Source organism: Medicago sativa, chromosome 8 (genome assembly GCF_051527215.1).
Source record: "Medicago sativa cultivar Bolivia chromosome 8, Bolivia_mono, whole genome shotgun sequence".
Classification (NCBI taxonomy): Eukaryota; Viridiplantae; Streptophyta; class Magnoliopsida; order Fabales; family Fabaceae; genus Medicago; species Medicago sativa.
In genome coordinates this window covers 62,969,604-62,990,282 of record NC_140756.1, presented here as the reverse complement: position 1 = coordinate 62,990,282, position 20,679 = coordinate 62,969,604, and the positions used below count along the sequence as shown (strand labels likewise).

The following is a 20,679-nucleotide window of genomic DNA, read 5'->3' as shown; positions in this document are numbered from 1 at the left end:
AAGACAAAGACAAAGGACAAAGAAACTATTTATTGAGTGATTCTGTTTGGACCACCGTGTTTTTTTCTTTCGACTGGGGACCACCGTGTGTTTCTTATCAATATTAAAATCAATTATGATATTTTTGTCAAAAAATAAAATCAACTATGATTTTACCAAATAAGAATGTATAAACTTTTTAATGTTGTCAAATTTTGTTCATGTTTCTACTTGAACGAGATTTAATTGTTTTTATAAGTTAACGATTTGAATCAAAGAAAGATATACATCCTTATTAAATTCAAGTATTATTTCTTTGACTCAATTCATTACACAATTGAAGTGCATTTACCGTTGCTTCTTTTTAAAAGAAAAGAAAAAAAAGAATGTAATCTTCTTGTTTAATTTGAACGAGATTTAATTATTTTTTTAGTTAATGATTTGAATCAAGAAAGACATACATCCATATTAAATTTGAGTATTATTTCTTTGACTTAGGGATGGCAATGGGTACTCAATGGATATAGTACTATAGTACTCTTCCCCATGCCTGTGTTTGTAAAAAATGCTCGTACTCGAGCATGTACCCTCGTGGGTAACAACTTTAGTGCTCTTTCCCGTACCCGGTGGACACCTAAGTGCCTATACCCGTACCCATTACCCACACTTTAATTATAAAAAGACAATAAAATACATCACAATTGAAATAAAACTATGCTCCAATTTTTTTTTTAAAACAACTCATAAAATAGTAGAAATCGTAGTATTTAACCAAATAAAAAAAATCCAAAATATTCCTCGAAAATTAAAATAAAAACATTCAAAATACATATAAAAAAAGTGCATGATAAAATAAACATCAAATTGATTTTAAATCATAAATTTGTAGCTCTTGAGCTTATGAAGGTAAGGATGAAACGATCTGTTTAAATTTATCCTTAAATAGCTAAATAAATTCAAGGCTTAGTTGCAGTTTTAGCCCCCTAACTTTTTCAAAGTTGCGATTTTGGCCCCCTAAGAAAAAAAAAACTACAAAACCGCCCCCTATGTTTTGCAACTGTGGCAGTTTTGGCCCCCCAAGGCCAATTTTGACTCGGTCTACGCTGACGTGGCATCCTAAGTGAGGTGCCACGTGTCATTTTTTTATTTTTATTTTGGGTTAATATGTGTTTACCCCCCTGTAATTTGGGCGAGTTCCGGTTTTCCCCCCTGTAATAAATTTTGTTAAAATTCAGCCCCTGTAATTTGAAGATTCCGTCGAAAACCCACCTGGTCAAACCTGGCACACGCCAGGCGCTGATGTGGCGTGCCACGTCACCTTTTTCTGATGACGTGGCACGCTGACTGTATAATTATTTTATTTTTTATTTTTTTATATTGCACACGTGGCATTTTTTTATTTTTTATTAAAAAATATTTTTTTTAATTAAAAAAATATTATATTTTTAAAAAAAATTAATTTTTTTTTTTTAAAAAACGAAAAAAATTCTTAAAAAATAAAAAAATGAAAAAAATTCTGAAAAAAATAAAAAAAATACCGAAAAAATTAATAAAAATGAATACAAAAATCTGATAAATTTTAAAAATAAAAAATAAAATCTGGAAAAATTTAAAAAAAATGAAAACATTCGGGAAAAAATAATAAATTTCGAAAAATTCATATTTCCAGATTTTTTTCAATACCGGAAAAATGAAAAAAATTCTTTTTTTTACGGAAAGTACTTGTCTTTCAACCGTATAACATGATTTATATACCGGAGTCAATCAATATACATTGTATCCTGTTATTAGGACATGATTTTTATAAATATGATTAATCTTGAAAATTTTGAAAATGATCAATCTTGAAATTTTTGAAAAAAGATTAATTAGCTCTTTGGGACTGGTTGTTTCTTTTCAAAAATGTCCTCAATTTTCAATACAAATAAAACATGTAACACATCGTAAATATTAAAAAAAATTCCAGATTGTTTTTATTTTTCGAAAAAGAAGTTTTTCAAATTTTCTCAACAAAAAAAAATCTTGAAAATATTTTTATTTTTAAAAATCTGTTTACAAATTTATTTAAAAATTTAGGAAAATTCAGATTTTTTTTTCAATTTTTTTTTACGATGTGTTACAAATTTGAGAATATTTTCTAATATTTAAAAATTGAGGATAAAAACAATCTGGAAATTATTTGTATTGAAAATTGAGGACATTTTTGAAAAGTACTTTCTAAAAAAAAAGAATTTTTTTCATTTTTCCAGTATTGAAAAAAATAAGGAAATATGATTTTTTCGAAATTTATTAATTTTTTCCCTAATGTTTTCATTTTTTTTTAATTTTTCCAGATTTTATTTTTTATTTTTAAAATTTACCAGATTTTTGTATTCATTTTTATTAATTTTTTCGGTATTTTTTTATTTTTTTCAGAATTTTTTTCATTTTTTTATTTTTTAAGAATTTTTTTTCGTTTTTTTAAAAAAAAAATTTTAATTTTTTTTAAAAAATAATATTTTTTTAATTAAAAATAATATTTTTTTAATTAAAAAAATTATTTTTTAATAAAAAAATATAAAAATGCCACGTGTACAATATAAAAAAATAAAATAATTATACAGTCAGCGTGCCACGTCATCAGAAAAAGGTGACGTGGCACGCCACATCAGCACCTGGCGTGTGCCAGGTTTGACCAGGGGGGTTTTCGACGGAATCTTCAAATTACAGGGGCTGAATTTTAACAAAATTTATTACAGGGGGAAAACCGGAACTCGCCCAAATTACAGGGGGGTAAACACATATTAACCCTTTTATTTTTGCCTTGAGGGGCCAAAACTGCTACAGTTGCAAAACTTAGGGGGCGGTTTTGTAGTTTTGTTTTTCTTAGGGGACCAAAATCGCAACTTTGGAAAAGTTAGGGGGCTAAAACTGCAATTAAGCCTAAATTCAATCATTGTACACCAAAAATAAATAAAATATTTATTATATTACATAAATATGTATATGCGGTTTGCGGGGTTGGGTAGTATAGTGCCCTTACCCGCACTCATACCCATCTAAATTTGCGGGTAGTTACCCGGACCCAAGCCCATACCCATAAAAGAAGGGTTTTACCCTACCCATTACGGGTATCCATCGGATCTGGGTCCAATTGTCATCCCTACATTGACTCAATTCATTACACAATTGAAGTGATTTTACGATTGCTTCTTTAAAAAAAAAATGTAATCTTCTTGTTTAATTCTTTCTGTTTAATGTAATCCAATACATTAAAAAAAAGGGTTGATTATGTTTTCTCATAGAATCACAATGAATAAAATGGTACTAGTATTAACGTGATAGTGGGAGAGGCTCGTATATAAAAACTTAATTGGAAACTATCAAGCACGGGCTAAAATCATTTTTAAACAAAAAAGGTACGGACTAAAATTAGTCATACTTAAAAGAAAGAAAGTTGTGATATATTAATTGTCAGTTAGAGTCCAACATTGAATAGAAAAGTGAAGTTAGAACAACACATACTTAAGAGAGAAGATTCGTATACATAACGTCGTAAAATATCCTTTATTATAAAAGTTAGAGTTGATTAGCTAGCATGTTTGCCCTAATCACTAGCTTTTTTCCCTCCTAAGCGTATATCTAATCTCAGCCGTTGATTCAAATTCATTGTTAATCTAATCTCAGTCGTTGATTCAAACTCTATTTTCAAACTACTCATTTCCTCTTTCATACAGATACGTCATAATGGCCATTGAAAACGTAGCTAATGCTAATCAAATCACCATAACTCTTAACGATTAGCTACTCCTACCATTCTCATCTCCTACCATTATCATCTCCTATCATCTCTTATTTTTTGTTTCGTACATATTTTTCAACTTGCACTAATTTCTTTGAATCTTTGATCTTTTTCAGCTCCATTAGATCCAAATCCTATAATTGATCTGGACAAGTTTGATAACAGATTGCGAGTTCAATATAGAACTCTTCGACTTGAGTTTCGTGTAACAGATGTGTGTGCAAGATTACTAATATTGTCTTTTTATAGATGCGACAATTCAAATTAAAAGTTCATTTGATTAGCATTTTCACTTACTAATTTCGGTTGTATATGTTTAACAGGATGCACTTATGTTGCCAAAAACCTTTGTCTCTGATTCTGGTGCATCGCTAGGTGATTACGCAACTTTTTTCAACCTTAACAACAACCAGTTTGAGGTTATGGTTGAAAGGATATGTGGTAGTGTGTTTTTAACTACTGGGTTCAATGCCATACACGACTTTTATGATGTCCGTTTGGGTGGAACTATTGTGATGGTGTTTACCGGTGCTGGATAGTTTGGGATTAATGTGATTGATCGATCAGGACGTGTTGTGGATCCTCCTCTTTTTATTCCTTCTATGAAATTTGAGATTGAGAAAACTATCGTGCCAGCCTTTGCATATGAAGGTGTTCCGGTCACAAGTGAAATCCTCACTTTCCATCATGATGAGAGAAATTTTCAAATCTCGTGGGAGAAGTATTTAACTGGTTTTGATGTCACTTCTGGATTTATGGTATTTTGATTTTGCATTACATTGCTTTTTTTGGAACATTTCTATCACCTCATTTAAAAATTTGGTTTTACAGTTGTAATTTTTATGCAGATGCTTATTTACAAGGGCATGTGTGATTTATCTATCGGGAAAAGACCACTTCATTGGCAATGATTGATGACTGTGGAAACAAGTGGAATTGTATAACTATATTTGGATCCAGGCCACATCACCACATCAAACTTGGTGGAGGATGGAAAAGAATGATACTGGCGCGCAGACTTGATGAAGGTGTCATGGTTAAAGTTGGATTTCCACATGCTGACATGAACGACACCGTATACATTCATGTCAAGCGCCCAACTGTTGTGAGAGTTTGATGTCTGCATGCCAATTGATGGAGTTCAATTTTTAGGGTTTATGTAGTTGGATCCATTTTGATGTTTTCGAATTATATTTTCGTTTTAATGAAATTTATGTTATTGTCTTCCCAGTTTAATGTGCTCTCCTTTTGAATTACAATCTAATTTATGGTTGATAGACTACAATAATATGAGTCATGAAGCCTCCATCAAGTAGTGATTGTTATTTTAATACTTACATTTACGTGCAAAGATGTCTTTTTAAGGAGACACATTCATTGTGCAATATAGGAGTACTGTCATTTTCAACTTAAGTTATATTAGATGACATTCAGCTTATGGTTGTAAAAATGCAATCAATTATGTTGACATGATCCGAACAAATTTAGGAGATATATTGTAAAGAAAATTCTATACATGTTAATAATTAACTAAAAAACTTCATCTTCCTCATGCAAGTTATTTATTGATTCGCATGGCTCATCGTCACTTTTGACATGTCCATATCTACCATACTTCAGTAGAGGTCATTCTTGGAAAAATACATTTAATTTTCTTTATGCACCAATTTTCTACCATACTTTTGGGTCATATATTCGAATAAGAATTGCTTTTATGCAGTATGCACTAATTGCTCTGCCAATTAATACCTATTGAAAGCATTTATGACTGCAATGATTATATTAACAAAAAACTTTATTAGAAAATACATTTAATTTTCTATATGCACCAATTTTCTGCCATACTTTTGGGTCATATATTCGAATAAGAATTGCTTTTAATTGCTTTTATGCAGTATACAATAATTGCTCTGCCAATTACTACCTATTGAAAGCATTCATGACTGCAATAATGATATTAACAAAAATCTTTCTTAGAAAAATACATTTAATTTGCACTAATTGCTTTTATGGCTACAATAAATAGGTATTAATTGCTCTTAATAAGAATTGCTTTTAATAGAAAAACTTTCTTCAAATAAGAATTGCTTTTAATTGCTTTTATGCAGTATGCACTAGTTGCTCTGCCAATTACTACCTATTGAAAGCATTCATGACTGTAGTGATGATATTAACAAAAAAACTTTCTTAGAAAAATACATTTATGGCTGCAATAAAAAGGGATTACTACCAATAGAAGACTATGGTCATTCACATTAAAAACACGCGAGTGAATATATCAAGCTATAATTCCTTTAGTATTAAAAGCACTAATAATTACATTTAATGACAATGATCATATCCGTACTATTCGCATATCAGTTGAATCCTCACTAATAATCGACAATATGATTAAACACTATCAATTGCAGACAGGCTGACTTGCCTTTTATATGTTCACTCGATCATTATTGGCAGTCCATTTTAGGGCATGCCATGCGCACAAACTTAAATGACATAGAGGGAATTGAAAGTTTGTTTTCATTAGCTAGCATGTTTTCATCACAGTTACCTCATAATGTAGTAGAAACCATCCTTAGAAAAAAACAATGGTAATAATTCAATAAAAAGGTTAAAAATTATATATATATATATATATATATATATATATATATATATATATATATAGAACGAAACTTGCGCGTACTTATTGCTCATTATTGATATTTCATTGTGAATAAAAGAAACTTATTGCTCATTATTGATAATCGTTATTTTATTATGAATAGATGGTAAATTAGTAAACCTGTGTCAATCATTATGCATTACTAGAACGCCGACTCGTGCGTCGCACGGGTCTTTTAAAATTACAAACTGTAGTATATTTTGAACAATCGGTATTTAGTTTTTTTTAATGAGAATAGATTTCTTTTAATGATGAAGGAATATAGTTTGTTATTAACATATGAAACTATATCATATTTTTTGTATTAATCATCTGGTTCGAAGAAAAAAGGAGATATGGTAATCTGGAGTTCGGTCGAAAAGTAAGAAAAGTTTGACCAAAAATTGTCCTCCTAAAATCAAATTCAAGTTCTCTTGAACAATTCATTATTTATGGAATTCATTAACCATTCAAATCCAATTGTTTGATTTATGAAACATTATCATATGACATTTACGATTGCAATGAGAATAGAAAATATAGAGGTGGAAGACAATACATTAGAAGAATCGTCTTTAAAAAAAAAAAAATTGATGGAGAGCATGAAGATCCATTCACTATGCTCGTTTACAACACAATCTCAAACATCTGTGTTCCACCATCATCGATTGGTGTGACCTATATTCTCTTTTCTCTTCTCTTTTCACTTGACTTGTTTGATGGAGTAATCACAGCTTTCAAACAATCCTATACAAAATGATAAAATTAAAATTAAAACAAACTTTGAATTTCCTTTGTGTGTGAGATGGACACAAACTTACATCATAGCCTAAAAGCAGAGTTGGATTATTGTAGAACCATTAAATATTCGGTAAAGCACCCAATATAACAACATAACATTGATTTCAAATAAGAAAAGAATACACCAAGTCGATCAATATCATAGTTGATTCTTAGAATCTCCTAACAATATGAATATTAATTGATACCACAACATATAGGAACAGATAAACAAAATATTAAGCACTAAACAGAACAAACAAAACTATCATGCAAATGTATGGAAGGAGGACAATAAACATTGGCACATTGCAGCAACGTTTAAGAGTATGGCTTTGTACAAAAAATGTATGACATAACACAACCAAGATCCTTAAAGCACAACTTACACCAGGTATTGAGGAGAGGATGAGGATATAGGACGCCGAAGTTTGGCTCACAAAAGACTCATGTCCACATTGTACACACCAGACAAAAAACATATTGAGCTATCAATTTCTTTCGAAAGGATAATCACAACTAACTATTATAACACCTTTAGATCCTATTAGAGAATCAATGTCAACTGGTCAACACAACTACTATTAGTTACTATGCACATCGTTTTACAAATTTTTCTTCGCATGCTTCTAGTTTTTGATAACCCAATTCTTTTGAATTTCTTTTTAAGTTATGAAGATACTTTTTTATGGAAGAACACTATAGTTAAAACTATTAACTCCTCAATGATAGCTGTATAAACAAAAGTAGAACCAACAGAGTCCTCAAAATAGTTTCTAAAGAGCAATACATATTACAATATTTGACCAAAAAAATAAAATATTTGTGTGACAATATTATGGTCTTGGTCACACGGCTAAAGCATAGGATCATAATAAATTACTTTTAAGTTAAATAAATATGCATAGATATAACATGGCTTATAAAAACATACACGTACATAAGTTAAATGGTTAACATATGATAACTTTTGTAAATGTATTTTGCATCACATTGACTTCAAGCATATGACAGTCATAGCTATAAAGGCTAAAATTGTTTCCATAAAAATAGGGGAAAAAGACTAAATAAATTCAAAAGCAGCAGAAATGTTTCTTAATTAAGCTAGAAATGAAGCAAAAACAAAAAGCAAAGATTATACATGGAAAAGGGTAAGAAAGGCATATCATTAAACTTTCGATCAGAGGACCTAATGAAAATGACAGGCTGATACATAACTATTGCAAAGGAGTTAACATATATTCAAGTAGAGGAAAGTAATATAGACATACCATAGTCCACAAAAGACTTGATGGAAATGAGTCATTACAACAGTCATGTTTACCAGAAACTTCATTGAGGTATCAAATATCCAATAAGTTATGTTCTTGCCAACCATGTCCTTGATAATAATGCCAAATTGACTGATGCCAAAAAAAACATAGGGATCCCATTAAAATCATGTAGTGTTTGCCATCCATTAGTTAAAAAAATATGACAGCATGGTTAGCCAAGCATTTAGCCAACATGACAGCACCCTTAAAAAAAATCAAAAATATCAACAAATATGAAAAACATCGTATAACATACTATTAAGAATTTAAATGATGTAAGTCACCAAAACAATTTACCAATGACATATAATAATAGCGAAAAGATTCAAGTCACCAAACATTTAATTAGCACACTTTATTTCATATGGTACAAAAATTTAAAAAAAGTAACCTAGAATTGCATACTTTGTTATATACTTGGTTCTATATATGTACAACAGCAGAAGCTAATAACAACAATGACATTCGAAACTTAATAGAACCAATGTTAAATAAAAAGGATTCAAGAACAAACACTTCAAGATGATCATCTCATCACTTAAACAATATAAATTCATGTTTATATATGATGCAAACAACCACACTCTAATAAAACTCATACACAACACAAAAATTACAACATTTGAAGAATTATTGTATAAGGCAACTGGACATGATGAGTTTATACTTACTTCTTCAGTATTGTACTCAACGTAATACAATACTTGATCCACAACTTGTTAACTAACTTTTCTAACTCAATGACTGGAAGAATCCTCATGTGATTACACGAAAGAACCTCAACCACCATCAAAATCCTCCCTACCTGCTCCAGCAAATCTGCAATCCCTTGCGGTCGTATCAGATTCAATTATATAACTGATATAGCAAAACCGCACAAAAATCTGAAACCAATTTAAGATTATTTAAGAAAATAATGTGAAAATAATGACTAAAACTGAAACCAATTTAAGATTATTTGTGAGGAATTGTCACCTTCCGCCACCGACTTCGCTCCATCTGATCACACATTCAAGAATTCTGGTAAACTATCACTCCTCATTCGATTCTGCTCCATCTAATTACATATTCTTGTAAACTATCTTTATTTATTTTGTAAATATCACAGAAACAAATTTCTAAACTCACAGTTCTTAACCAATAATCAATTGCACCATTCTTGATGGCACCAAACATTCATCATCAATTCCCAAACCATTCCGAAAATCAAAACTCAAAAACACAACAATAAACAAATGTCGTGAAATTTACTAAGAGAGGAGAAGAACTCCCCAAGATCGATACCAGAAACGCAACCGTTTGTTCATGACAAAGATACTGATAGTGAAACAGAACCAAACAGAACACCAAAGGTGAGACAGAAGGCGAAATCGAAACTCTGCTGGAGGTGTGGAAGGGAGCAACCGCAGGTGCCGGCGGCGGTCAAATCCTTGTGGGGTACTGTTCAACGAAATCACCTAATCAGAGATGTCATAATCAAAACGTGAGATTAATTCAAATGAAACGTAACCAAACCAATATTTTTTTTAAAAAAATAAAAAGAAAACAATTACAATGATTACTAAAAAAGACTTTGATAAATCGATAACCAGGAGAAAGGGAATTAGGTCATCAAATCCAACAGATGAGTATTCTGAAGAATAACAATCTAGATCATGATAATCACCGTCCGATGAATTTTCTGAAATCCCTCTGATTTCTCTTCTCGGTTGAACAATCACCTTACACAAATCTCTTCGCTCCATCAGATTCAACATTTAAAAAAATCCGACCAACCATCACTCGATTTCCTTCGCTTCAGCTTCGTCATGTTGCGTTGCCGTATCAAATTTGCGATGCATACCGATGAGAGGGAGAGAGAGAGAGGGAGGGGCGTTAACAATTGATAAGAGAAGAGATTGTGGGAGCTGTTAAGAATGAGAGAAAATATGGTCATGGGAAAGAGAGAAAATTTGAATATGCATGGAGAACACAAATGCCACGTTGGGAATAATTAGGAGGAAAAATTAGGGTTAATGATAGCTTTAGGGGATAAGCTTTAGTAAGTAAGATAACCAAGTTTACATAGAAATTAGGGTAGAAAATATTTGCTTCATAAAAAAAAAGGCAAGAGGATAGGAATAAAATTGGTGCGATGCATTTTTTTAGATGGAATTTGTTATGTTAAATAATTGCAAACCTGAAAGTGTAGAAAATATTTGCTTAAAAAAAAAGGAGGATAGGAATAAAAAAAAGGAGGATAGGAATTCAAAAAAATAATAATCAGGATTCGGCTGGCCAAAAGGAGGATAGGAATTCAAAAAAAAATAAAAAAATAAGGATTCGAAAAAAAAAAGGAGGATAGGAATAAAAAAAAAGGAGGATAGGAATTAAAAAAAAATAATAATAAGGATTCGGCTGACCAAAATTATAGCAAACTTGATAACAAAATTCGGCTGGCATTAATTAAGTAAGATGATCAATGACTAAAATTGAATGGCGCCTAAATGTGCAAGATCCAATGACTCAGAAAAGTGGAGGGAGAAATGGGGGAAAAATATTAGGGTTAGAAATAGCTTTAGGGGTTAAGCTTTATTATATAAGATTCTACCATTATGCTAATCGAAACTAATTGCTCATTAAGGCTAATCAAAATTTCAGGTCGCAAAGCATTACAAATCAATATGCAATAATTGCTTTTATGGCTGCAATGAATAGTAATTAGTACCAATAGAAGACTATGGTCATCGACATTTAAAACTTTCAAGAGTCAAGGGCAATCACTTAAAAATGTTGGAATTTATTTGTCGAGTCCTGTGTTCTCGCATGGTCAGCTGTACGTTGCAATTTCCAGGGTCACTTCAAGACAAAGTTTGAAAATACTAATCATTGATGGAGATGGAAAGAACACTAATACGACCTCAAATGTTGTTTATCACGAAGTCTTTCGTAATGTATCTTGATGTTCAAACCTTTTTGTTATGTATGCTACTATTTCATTTTGTTGCTATTGTTGTCTTAGGAGGGAACATATTTTTAAATTGTTATAAAACTTCTATTAACTAAATATGTTTTACATTATTGCGATTGAATTACACTCCCATCCACTATAAAATGCTTGAATTACACTTTGAACCCTTGATAATTAAGTATGTGTAACACTTTAACCCATTTTACTATGAGTAAATATTTTTATAACAACTAGCGTTTAGACAGGCACTTCGTGCACATCTGTCTCGTCTTTTTATTGTGCTAATGCGTATAAATTACGAACAGTAATTTTTATGAAATTTTGATTAAACTTATTTTGATTCTGATTAAAATCATAGGAACAGACGATATATATTTTGCACTTTCATATTGTTACAAACTATACTTATCTTTTCAATGATGCTATACAAATATAATATTTTTTTTAAAAATATAAACAATATAAGATACATTCTTATCTTTTTGAATGACATCAACAAAATAACATTTTTATATTCAAATTATTTTAGGGTATAATTGGAAGAAAAAAGTCATCCTTAAACATTCTACTTTCTTTATATATAGTATATATATAGTACAGATAAAATATTCAATCACTGATTTAAGAAATCAATTTTAATTTCTTTATTATTTCAAATGTCGATAAACATTTATTTTTTAGTTTTAATCAAAATCAAAATTTCATAAAAAAAGAAAACACCGTTCATAATTTTCAAACGTTAGAACAATAAAATGAGCAGAAAGACGGGGCACGTGAGTGCCCATCTTTTCGCTAGTGTCTTATAATAAGGAACAAAGGTAGTATTAATTTAAGAGATATGAATTTTTTTTGGCTAGTGTCTTATAATAAGGAACAAAGGTAGTATTAATAATATTAAACTTGTGGTTGTATTGATGAACTATATAAATTTGAATGAATATTGTTTTTTTTTCAATAAAATAAAATATCTTCTTATAAAATTTGAAAACATAAAAGTTTAATTTTAATACACCACTGATATAAAAAGATTTATATAATTAATAAATCACAATCATTCTCATGATCGGATAACTAAAGTCAAATAATTATGATCAAACGATTGTGTGACTTTAAACATAGTTACGATTAAAGTCAAACATTAATGAAAGTAGTTATTATATGAATTAAATCTTTTCCGTAACGAACAAACCCTTATTTATTTGAAGGACCAAAGCATAATATAATTTGAAAGAAGGACTAAATAGAAAATAAATAAAATAAAAAAATTGTTGACAAAACTACTTTAGCAAAAAAATATTTGCAATTTGCAACCACTGGAAACGCTTCGTTTTGATTTTGAACATTGAATGAATCTTCATCGTGGATCTTGTTGCTTCATCTTTCATCTTCCTTTTCCTTCGAATTAGGGTTTTCAGAATTTCAATTTCTCTTCCTTTCGTCAACGTTCATTCTTCAGGTACGATTTTTCGTTACTGTAATATCTTTCTATTCGTTGTTTCCTTTTTTGGAACTTGTTAGATCAAAAAATTATCGATCAAAATTTAGAAATTCGTTGCTAATTGTGTTACTTTTGTGAATTTGTTACGTAATTTTCATTGAAATTTTCAATAGGAATTGTTTTTGAGAGTTTATTTCAAATTTGTTTGAAATTTGTTTAGGTATGAAACTAGTAGAAATAGAAATTAAATCTATGTGCTGTAACCTACATTGTGAATTGCGATTTTTATCTGTATTCGACGATGAAAATCGCTGTTTGTTGTAAGTTATGCTTGTGAGTTGCAGCCTTAGTAGCATCAACACTTCTGATGGAAGGCGTGTCTGGTGTCCGATTAGTTTGTTTTTTCAAATTTTTTACTGGTATCCGCGTCAGTGTTGTGTTTGGTGTCTGTGTGTCTTGGCTTAGTTGGATGCAGTTCAGGCGTGATTTTTGGTTATCTGATAGTCTTAATCTTTGTTGATATTCTTAGGGAACTGTGTCTTTTGGTGAATTTGGATTTGAATAGCAAGAGCATGTGAGGAAGAAAAAATGGAGGCTGAGGCGGAAATCTTGATTGATTTGAACACTCAACTTCATTCCGAGACTGCTGTTTCTGTTCAAAATGAGGACCCTGGTGTTTCAACATCTCTTGCAAATGATGTTATTATGCCACAGCAGCCAGGTCAGTTTTTGACGCTTAATTTACACATTCGTATGATTTTTGTAGGCGTGTGTAGTTTTTGAGATGTGTTTGCCTGTCTTTCATTTATATATAGCTCCGAAGAAACCAACAAGGCAGTGGGCTGCTTGGACTCGTAATGAGGAGGAAAGCTTCTTCACCGCATTACGGCAAGTTGGGAAGGTACACTTGTATGCTATTATTATCTTTGATGTTTTTGTTTCTTTTGGTACCATAAAGCTGCTAATTGCAATATCCTTCAATGTAGAATTTTGAGAAAATCACTTCCCGTGTACAAAGTAAAAACAAGGATCAGGTATGCTATACAATCCTGTTTTACCCTTTCAGTTTTCCCATTCCCTTCCTAATGATAGTGTTTCATTTCATCTCCGATAATATCTTGGCTTGTTTTTCCTTTCTCACCTCTCTTTTTCTTTCGTGGATGACTTACAGGTTAGGCATTATTACTATCGGCTTGTGAGACGGATGAACAAACATCTTGGTCCAGAATTATGTTTGGATGCCAAAAACTCAAAAGATACCAATGCTGCAATGCTTCGTTGGTAACATACCTTTACTTCGAGTGGTTGTTTATTAAATAGGTTTATACATATAATGGAAAAGATGTAGACTATATATTTTTGCATCGAGTTAAGTTCATTTTGGCATCAGAGACCATCATCTATGAACATAAGGGGAATGTTTAAAAGTGCATATTTCTTTAAAAAGAATCAATTGGGTGTCTGATCTTAGTTCAAGTTTGATGTGTTTTATTATACAACCATTCAATGATATATTGCCACGTTAGTTTGAGAGTTTGACTATAATAAGTTAGCTACTTCATGAGATGTCAAGCTGGCTTGTTAAATGATATCACAACTCATAGGAATTGGGAAACCAGTCAAACTGTTGAAATAAAGAAGACTAAGTTCCTTAGATGCATAGGTAGCCCTGTGTATGACTGAAATTGGTTGAGAAATGAAGATGAGAAGAGAATGTTACTGGCGAAGTTCCGCACAAAAACCTCTCACCCATCCCAAGTGCTTTCTGTTTCACTCAGTTCATGTCTGCTTACCTTTTCCCCCCTCCTCTTGTTTTCTTCCTCTCCTTTGCTCGTAACATCCTTACTGATTCCTTATATTTTTCCTCACTACTCTCTGGTAGTACCCAACCCCCAATTAGGAATGTTTATGGGCCGAAGAATCAAGGGGTCAGGCCTTGTTAGTTTTTTACGGAATCTTTTCATTTATGAGAATTTTGTATATACCAAAAAGGATTGAATGAGTTAGTTAGTTAGTTGGTTTATCATTGTGTTAGGGGAGTCACCATTCAAATACCCTGAGGACTTCTATTGTAAGCTCTTTGTTTCCCTTGTCTCAAGGTAGGGGAGCATATCAATAAAACTCTCCCATTTTCTTTCTATGATGGCTATTTTTCGTAATTAGTATCTCATCCTCCTGCCACTTGGTCAGGTGGTCGAAGTTTGAGTACCCTTGCTTAGCCAATTTTCTCATTCTATGTGAGTCAATTATTCCATGCTATTCTGGCTTCTCCTTCTAGCTGAGCCCGTACTTTATAAGCAACATATCATTGGTTTATGGTGTAAAATCTTTTTACATTGACTGCAAATTTTCTGATTTTATCATCTTTTAGCAATTTTCTTAAGAATTGGGTTTTACTTTGTACAATTTTTTTTTGGGGTATTCTACTATTGTTCTTAGGATTTTTTGCATTGAAAGTTTTTCACGAATTATAGTATGATTTGTTCTCAACTTATCTGACCTGTGACACAGGTGGTCTTTATTGGAAAAGTACAGGTTCAAAGCCTCAAAGCTTCACCTAAAGCCCCGTAGGTTTAAAATATTTTTAGAAGCCTTGGTAAGTCAACTATTTGCATTCCGCTGGAAACTTTTGCATTTCTAATTTTAATATGCTCAGTATATGCTGAAGCTGACCTATTTTATTCTTCCATGAAGGAGCACCAACTTTTGAAGGATCGGAAGAAGAGTGTAAGGAAGCGACCTTTGCAGGGTGGAAATTGTCAACCTCCTGGTCTTAACACTGTCTCAAATCAAGCTAGAGCATCAGGGAATGATAGTCGTGCAGTTAAAATGATTCTTGTTGAGAGTCAAAATATTATAAAACTTGGACCTTCTAAACCACCATTGAAGCGCAATGTGAGCATGGGTGTTAACCGTAGCAGTGCTAAGGGAGATTCAAATAACTCAAAACCTACGAGGCAGCGAAAGAAATCTGGTGATTCTTTTTCAATTCCCTTCAAGATCTTTTACTAGTTTTCTGCTTTAATCTAGTTTTCCATTTCATAATAATATATATTAAATCTGCACATTTTTTGTTTTACTCTTGTCATAAAAAGTTTGTTATGTTTCTATCAGGCGTGATCACATCAGCTGCATATAAAAAATGGGAGAAGGCTGCAATTGCTGGCGTTTCTTTAGTTGCAGATGCTGCCGAGCATTTGGAGCGAGCTGCCACCGTTAATGAGGTTGAACATGACCAGGAGAATCCAGGTAGCTATCACAGTTGTAGTATTTGTACTTGGTCCTTACCCCAATGAGAACAATGCTGTGACTTAACTCTGGTTTATCAATGTTAATTCCAGGGGAAAAATGTTCTGATCCTGCTGATCATGTCCTGCCCTCTTTACCCACATTTCCTCAAAATCACTCTGTTGATAATAATGTGCAGAATATTGTGAAACTTAAACTCCAGTTATTCCCAATTGATGAACCCACTCGAAGAGCCTTGGAAATGGTGAGTACGAGATAAATCCAAAAGCATCTTACTGTAGCAATGTGAAAGTGCTTCTGATTTGTGAAATTACATATTTATGGTTCCTCTTTCTTTTCCCTCCTAGGAAAAGCATAATCCATACTTGGAGCTTACACTTAGTACACGAAAGAAGATATCATCAATTTTAGAACATCTAAACCGTAAATGGGGCGATTCAAGCATAGCAGTTGGAGAGTTGATGCTTTTTCCTTATGGCGTTCAAAAGGAAAACTTGAATAATTATCAAAGATGGAACCAGGAATCTACTCTTAGCGCAGCTGATATATATGCAGCGATAGGAAGTCCACCTATATTCCGTTTGAGGTATCTCTTTTCCATGTTGCAATCTTGGTTTTGTTCATAGCCAAAGTAGGTGTGAAAATCCATTGTTCTATTATTGATTGGTTGGTTAGTCAGGCTTTATTATATTGAAATCTTGAATTGACGAGGGAAAATTAAACAAGATGGTTTTAAACGTATAAAGTTAAAGAAATCAATAGAATATTTTGGTATTCTGTGCATACAAGTGTGCTATAAATAGAAAACCATGTGGGTTATCTTTCCTTCTTTACCAGTGAACTAATTCAAAATTGAAATTTGGGAAACCTGCTAGAGAAAAGAATACAGCATGAAGGGCCTTGTGTGCATGGAATAAGGTCATCTAATTTTTATCAGACCTCTAGGGATGAATAAAAAATAAAGCATATGTATAGAATTTGAAAAAACTTGGACTCTAGCTGGAGACAAAATTGAGATTGAATTTTCATGTGGGAAAGTTAAAATACTTTTAGTAATGTATGGGTTTGTATAAATTCAAATATTTGAAGCAGTTTCTCCTTTTTCTTCACTAGGAAAATCCCATAAACTTATTTGACATTTACATATCTTTTTGAAGGTATGGTTGGTTCTCTTATACTGAGCATGGGGTATTGAATATGCAAGCACCTGTAGCATCCAGCTGCATGGTTAGACTATCCAAAAATGGTGGTGATAATATGAACGACCGGATTGTGAATTCGCCATCACTTCCTACGCCATCAACTAATAATTACTCCAAGGAGCACTATGTAGACTGTGGAACATCCACGAACATAAACGATGCTCTTACCTCTACCTCAACTTATTTGCCTAACACTAGAGATGGAAGTATATACCATAATACAAGCACCGAGGAGCCTTGTGGACCTACAGCCCAGATATCATCGCATGGAAAAGATGCTACAGATGGAGCTGTAACTAGACACTTGGAAGACATGGTAATTGTCACCCTCTTATATCTTGCTCACTTACATCTATTAGCTCTAAGGTGCTACTGTAGATTTTCATTTTCATGTCATGGATCTTGAAATTCCAATTTAGTGTACTTTGTTGGCTAAAACGATAAATATTTTCATTTCCTGGGGACTGTGGTCTTTACCATACCTCTCCTGTGTTTTAGATAATGTTCAATTAAGCACTGCTTTGAATTTCTGTTTGGCATTTTAATCTACTGTTTTTGTTTGGTTTGTTAAGTTGCGTAGTGTATCATTGTTATGATCCTGTCTATTATGCAATGATTTAAGCTTTAAGCCTCTTTTATGTATTCAGGATGGGTTGAAATCAACCAATGGATCAGGCCTGTCAGCTGGTGAGTGGGCTGACACCCTTACCAACATTAGCGTGGGGGACCTACTTTCAGGAGTGTCCCAGGATCACAACGATAACTGCATTGATGCTCTTATTGCTGAGAATTGCCGCAGTGTTCATCAAATCCCTTTTAGTTGCGACTCATTTGATGCTGCTATTGCTGCTCACATATCTAAACACCAAGACAAGATGGGCCAATCAACTCTGGCAACTCATATGTCATCTATCTGGGATGCTGAAGAAACACGTGATGCTTTCTCATTTAAAAAGGATTCTATTATTCGTCATGAAGACGGTCCTTGTTTATCTCTCATTGCTTCTTTAGATTCTGATAAAAAGGTTCCTGAAAGAAGCTTTGAAAATTTGGATAAGGTAGTATTTATTGATTTTGTTATCTATTACTGAATGTTTGCTTGTGAAGTGTAATGATGTTTAACCTTCATTGTTTCATGGCAGATTTCACCTGAAAAAGAGAGCCTTGTGGACGATATTGCTCAAACAGACCCTTTGCCTATGGACGGTTGTGAGTCCGATGCAGATAACAAGTATCATTTAGCCAAAGATTTTACTGGGCTAGCAGATATGTATTGGGTACTTTCCTTTCTATACTCTTTTTTTCTGTTTAGATTTTCTTGCGGCAAGACAATTTGGACGAAGTTTATCTCAGGGAATTGTCACAAACATAATTGTAATACTTTGAACATCCTCGCATTTAAACCGTCCATCAAAATTATAAAATATTTGAACCATTATATTTATTACAGCGGTTGAACTATTATTTTGATCTCTGAAATGTTTCCATTGGTGTTGTCTTACATACTAAACCTTTTGAAGTATTTCATACAATTGACTTTATTTACCACCTCATCTTTCCTTTTTTTTTCGTGTGGCAGCCTGATTCTTTGGGACCGCTGGACTTGGAAATACCATCTACTAAGTACCACAGCGATGATCCAATTCTAAGTGATAGCGGACTTAATCGCTTGATAGCCAGCAGCCTGGATGCCTTCCAGAATTGCTCCTTTTTTGGAATTGACAAGAAGGAAACACCATCGACAGTTGAGGCTCAAGAAACTGCCACTCTCTCAAATTTTAAAATTGGAAGTGGTATTTGAGACTCTTTACATCATTGCTTCCTGGTAACGTTTTCTGATTTCGGCATGTTGTAGTATGTCGTGAATAACTTTTTTTCTTTAAACTAACTTGAGGTGCGCATGCCAAAAAGTGGTTTTAGCCGCTTCAACTCCTGATGTATATGTTCATCTATTTGGGTCGATTCCCTTTTGTACAAAAAAATTGAGCATAGAAGGATCTACACTGTATCTATCTCGCGGGTTTCTGTTAAACTCTGTATAAATATCCCTTTACTCAGTAAACACATCCTTTCTGGTTTATCTCTCATTCTCCCCGATTAGAACCGATTTTTGAAGTTAACGGAACTCTTTCTGGTTTATCTCTCATTATCCCCTGCACCAAGTTAATGAAAACTATCACTTATTTGATTATCTGATTTATCTCTCATTCTCTCCTTAAGTTATTTGCAGGATAGATCTTGGACTATGTGCATAACTAAAATGTATTGAACTGATTTTAAGTGCGATAATGTTTTTAATCTAATTCTCTTTTTGAACAAAATGTGTCTCGTTCAGTTTATGCCAATGATAAGGGAAGAAATGACATTTTGTGAGGTTGCTTATTCTATTAATATAAAGGTACAAAATTATAAAAACATTTTCATGTTAAATTTATAAAATTATAAAATTTTATAACAGAGTGGAAGAAGATTGTGACCTACATCTAGAGTTGCTCAATTTCTTGATCAAGGAATTCATCCCAGATTTTTGGGATATGCTTCAAGCAATAGAAGCTGAGGAGCAAAGAAATCATGTTCGCGTTTTATGAAGAGTGCTATGAACACTCTTTTCAACACTCTTACTAACACTCTCTTATTGGATGAAATCAATATGAATCCCAAACTTTGCAAATGGGTTCCCATAAAATGGTGTGCTCCACATAAATTTCATCCAATGAAAGTGAATGTTACCGAGTGTTGAAAAAAAAGAGTGTTCATATCATTCATCAAAGTTCTAAATGATATAGCAGAGAATAATGAGGAGCCGAAGAATGGTGGGGATGAATCAATGCTAAAGGCGATTGACAATGATTGAGAAGTTACATATAATAATAAATCATGACATTTGCCTGAAAAGCTCGATCATGCAACAATAGGGAAAATCAAAATGGTGATAGGAGAATATGAAGAAAAGAGAGTGGGAGTTAAGGTTAATAATGAAGCGAGAATGGAGAAAAGAGGGAAGAAAGAAAAACTTGTGACTACCTTTCTCGAACCCAAGTCCTCGAATTTCAACTTGTTCACAACATCTATTGTGTCACACTTAACTAGCTAGGCATGGACACAATGACCTATTCATTTCTCCCGAAGAAGGAAAACTTTGGCGTAAGAAATCGGTATTCTGCAAGTTGATTCTAGTTTTAAATATGGTAGGTCAAGCTCAAATGGATGATAACTTATGGTTTTAAGAAGAAAAGGACATTGTTAGCCTAACCCTTCGAACTTGATACAACCTAAAATTTCTGGCAAACTTGGTATGACAACGCAAGTGAGATGCCATATGTGGCAACAATCTATCGTGTGC

The 20,679-nt window shown here is 32.5% G+C and overlaps 1 protein-coding gene and 1 pseudogene across 1 annotated transcript; both read left to right on the top strand.

Moving 5' to 3' along the window:
- Window positions 1-485: 485 nt before the first annotated feature.
- On the top strand, window positions 486-4,877 carry LOC146900355 (uncharacterized; annotated as a pseudogene).
- Window positions 4,878-12,748: 7,871 nt separating this feature from the next.
- On the top strand, window positions 12,749-19,527 carry TKI1 (TSL-kinase interacting protein 1). The gene is made up of 14 exons (XM_085739412.1): window positions 12,749-12,903; window positions 13,415-13,606; window positions 13,701-13,786; window positions 13,872-13,919; window positions 14,057-14,166; window positions 15,397-15,481; window positions 15,580-15,859; window positions 16,000-16,134; window positions 16,227-16,378; window positions 16,482-16,720; window positions 17,292-17,652; window positions 17,984-18,394; window positions 18,479-18,613; window positions 18,916-19,527. The coding sequence occupies exons 2-14, from the start codon at window positions 13,474-13,476 to the stop codon at window positions 19,135-19,137; spliced, it is 2,397 nt and encodes a 798-aa protein (XP_085595538.1). The 5' UTR covers window positions 12,749-12,903; window positions 13,415-13,473; the 3' UTR covers window positions 19,138-19,527.
- The last annotated feature ends 1,152 nt before the right edge of the window (window positions 19,528-20,679 follow it).

Bases quoted from the DNA above. Each gene is read 5' to 3' on its own strand.
- TKI1 (XM_085739412.1), top strand. From the start codon at position 13,474: ATGGAGGCTGAGGCGGAAATCTTGATTGATTTGAACACTCAACTTCAT. The intron at 13,920-14,056 runs GTATGCTATACA...GATGACTTACAG, and splicing joins AAAGTAAAAACAAGGATCAG to GTTAGGCATTATTACTATCG. The intron at 16,135-16,226 runs GTAGCTATCACA...TGTTAATTCCAG, and splicing joins ACATGACCAGGAGAATCCAG to GGGAAAAATGTTCTGATCCT.